Here is a 2,463-nt window from a genome sequence, read left to right on the forward strand (position 1 = left end):
GCTGGGAGACCAGGGGACACTAAAGAGTGACGCACACAGCTGGGAGACCAGGGGACACTAAAGAGTGACACACACAGCTGGGAGACCAGGGGACACTAAAGAGTGACGCACACAGCTGGGAGACCAGGGGACACTAAAGAGTGACACACACAGCTGGGAGACCAGGGGACACTAAAGAGTGACGCACACAGCTGGGAGACCAGGGGACACTAAAGAGTGACGCACACAGCTGGGAGACCAGGGGACACTAAAAGTGACGCACACAGCTGGGAGACCAGGGGACACTAAAAAGTGACACACACAGCTGGGAGACCAGGGGACACTAAAGAGTGATGCATACAGCTGGGAGACAAGGGGACACTAAAAAGTGATGCATACAGCTGAGTGGCGTCACTTTCTAGTGTCCCCTGGTCTCCGTTGGGATTTGAGCTTCTTGCAGCTTCTTGTTTCCTCAAGTTGGTGAAGATGTTTCTTCATTTGCATGGTTTCTGGCACATTTGTGTAACTTATTATATTTCAAATAAAATAGTGTCAAACAAGTAGATAGTGGCACAATCTATCATTGTCATAGAGACTATAACAAATAGTATTTTTAAATGGTAGCTATGAGGCTTTGCTCACAACCTCACGCCACATGCACACAGGCTCTAATGAAGGAGGCATGTCACGGAAACGTTTTTTAAACACAATGCCTCTCACTTACATCATCCACCATCAGAGTTGCTATGGCTCGGCCGATCTCATTATACGACTTGGCCTTTCCCTGAGGTCCCAGGAGAATAAACAGGAATCTGTAGGTGATGGAAAACAAACATTTCACATAACATCACGATCACTGAGAGAAGCTTGCTGAAAGACCCTCCATTGTACATTAGACCTGGGGTTTAGCTCTGAATGTGATGAGGATTGACTGGTGCACAAAGAATGCTTCAGCCTGAATTTATTAAATTGTGGGACCCTGTATCTCTGATTTGATAGAAACACATACTTTTTTCTTGTTTTTATTTCATTTAAGTATGGCCAGTTCTGCACAACCCTCCGTATCTACACAGCTTTCCGTAACAATACTTCACATATTTTACTGAGTACTTTGTGCTTTGCAATACGTAGTTTTTGGGTATATCCAGATTTCCAGATGTATATAATTTTCTATATCTTAACTTGTGTTTTCTATGAGTGTTTTTATTAATTTGTAGGTGTTTTTTCTTACTTTTAAATTTCTTTAGCTGTGTTTATGTATGCACCATGTACACCAAGGCAAATTCCCCGTATGTGTAAACCTACGATAAACCTGTTTCTGATTCTGATCAAAAGTTGACATACAGTTGTAAAGAACATCATGACGGTCTTGACTTTTCAATAATTTCTACAACTCTTATTTTTCGGTGATAGATTGATTGGAGCACATACTACATTGTCACAAAACAAAAACCATGAAGTTTGTTTGTTTTATTCATTTATAATGGGTCTTGAATGAATCTGATGGGTCAAAAATATACATAAAATGAAATGCATGTTCTTTACAGGTGTATGTAAACTTTTGACCACAATATATTCACTGTTCAGGACATGGTTTGGAGAGATGATGTTGTTGGACAGCCTCACTATGTAGTAATGTCTCACAGGGAAGTTTTATGGATCAGTGATGGAGCAGCTGTTTCTTTTGTTTTTTACCTGGTGGGAACGGGGACCTCGGTGAGACCCCCGAGCGTCGTAGCCTGGGCCAAACGCACAAACGCTACGAAGGGTTTGTTCAGGAAGTCCACTTCACCCACCAAGACGTTGGAGGCCTCTGCGTCTCGAGGGATTTTCTTCATGAATTTGTTTTTCAGCTGCAGAAAGTGGAGGAATAAAACAAAACATCTGAATCAGAATGGAGTTTATGGCCAGATACACATACAAGCAGGAGAGGACTCTTTAAAGTAGAGACACTACTGATATACACCTGAACATCAGCAGGAGAGGACTCTTTAAAGTAGAGACACTACATACTGATATACACCTGAACATCAGCAGGAGAGGACTCTTTAAAGTAGAGACACTACATACTGATATACACCTGAACATCAGCAGGAGAGGACTCTTTAAAGTAGAGACACTACATACTGATATACACCTGAACATCAGCAGGAGAGGACTCTTTAAAGTAGAGACACTACATACTGATATACACCTGAACATCAGCAGGAGAGGACTCTTTAAAGTAGAGACACTACAGACTGATATACACCTGAACATCAGCAGGAGAGGACTCTTTAAAGTAGAGACACTACATACTGATATACACCTGAACATCAGCAGGAGAGGACTCTTTAAAGTAGAGACACTACATACTGATATACACCTGATCATCAGCAGGAGAGGACTCTTTAAAGTAGAGACACTACATACTGATATACACCTGAACATCAGCAGGAGAGGACTCTTTAAAGTAGAGACACTACATACTGATATACACCTGAA

The 2,463-nt window shown here is 41.8% G+C and overlaps 1 protein-coding gene across 1 annotated transcript; it reads right to left on the bottom strand.

Moving 5' to 3' along the window:
* Nucleotides 1-703: 703 nt before the first annotated feature.
* On the bottom strand, nt 704-1,832 carry LOC104949982 (electrogenic sodium bicarbonate cotransporter 4-like; the record flags this gene model as incomplete). Its single annotated transcript, XM_010776422.1, has 2 exons — nt 704-791; nt 1,675-1,832. Coding segments are annotated over 2 exons (246 nt in total), but the record flags the coding sequence as incomplete, so codon positions are not given.
* Between the last annotated feature and the right edge of the window lie 631 nt (nt 1,833-2,463).

This window comes from Notothenia coriiceps, unplaced genomic scaffold (genome assembly GCF_000735185.1).
Source record: "Notothenia coriiceps isolate Sejong01 unplaced genomic scaffold, NC01 NC01_scaffold00016985, whole genome shotgun sequence".
Classification (NCBI taxonomy): Eukaryota; Metazoa; Chordata; class Actinopteri; order Perciformes; family Nototheniidae; genus Notothenia; species Notothenia coriiceps.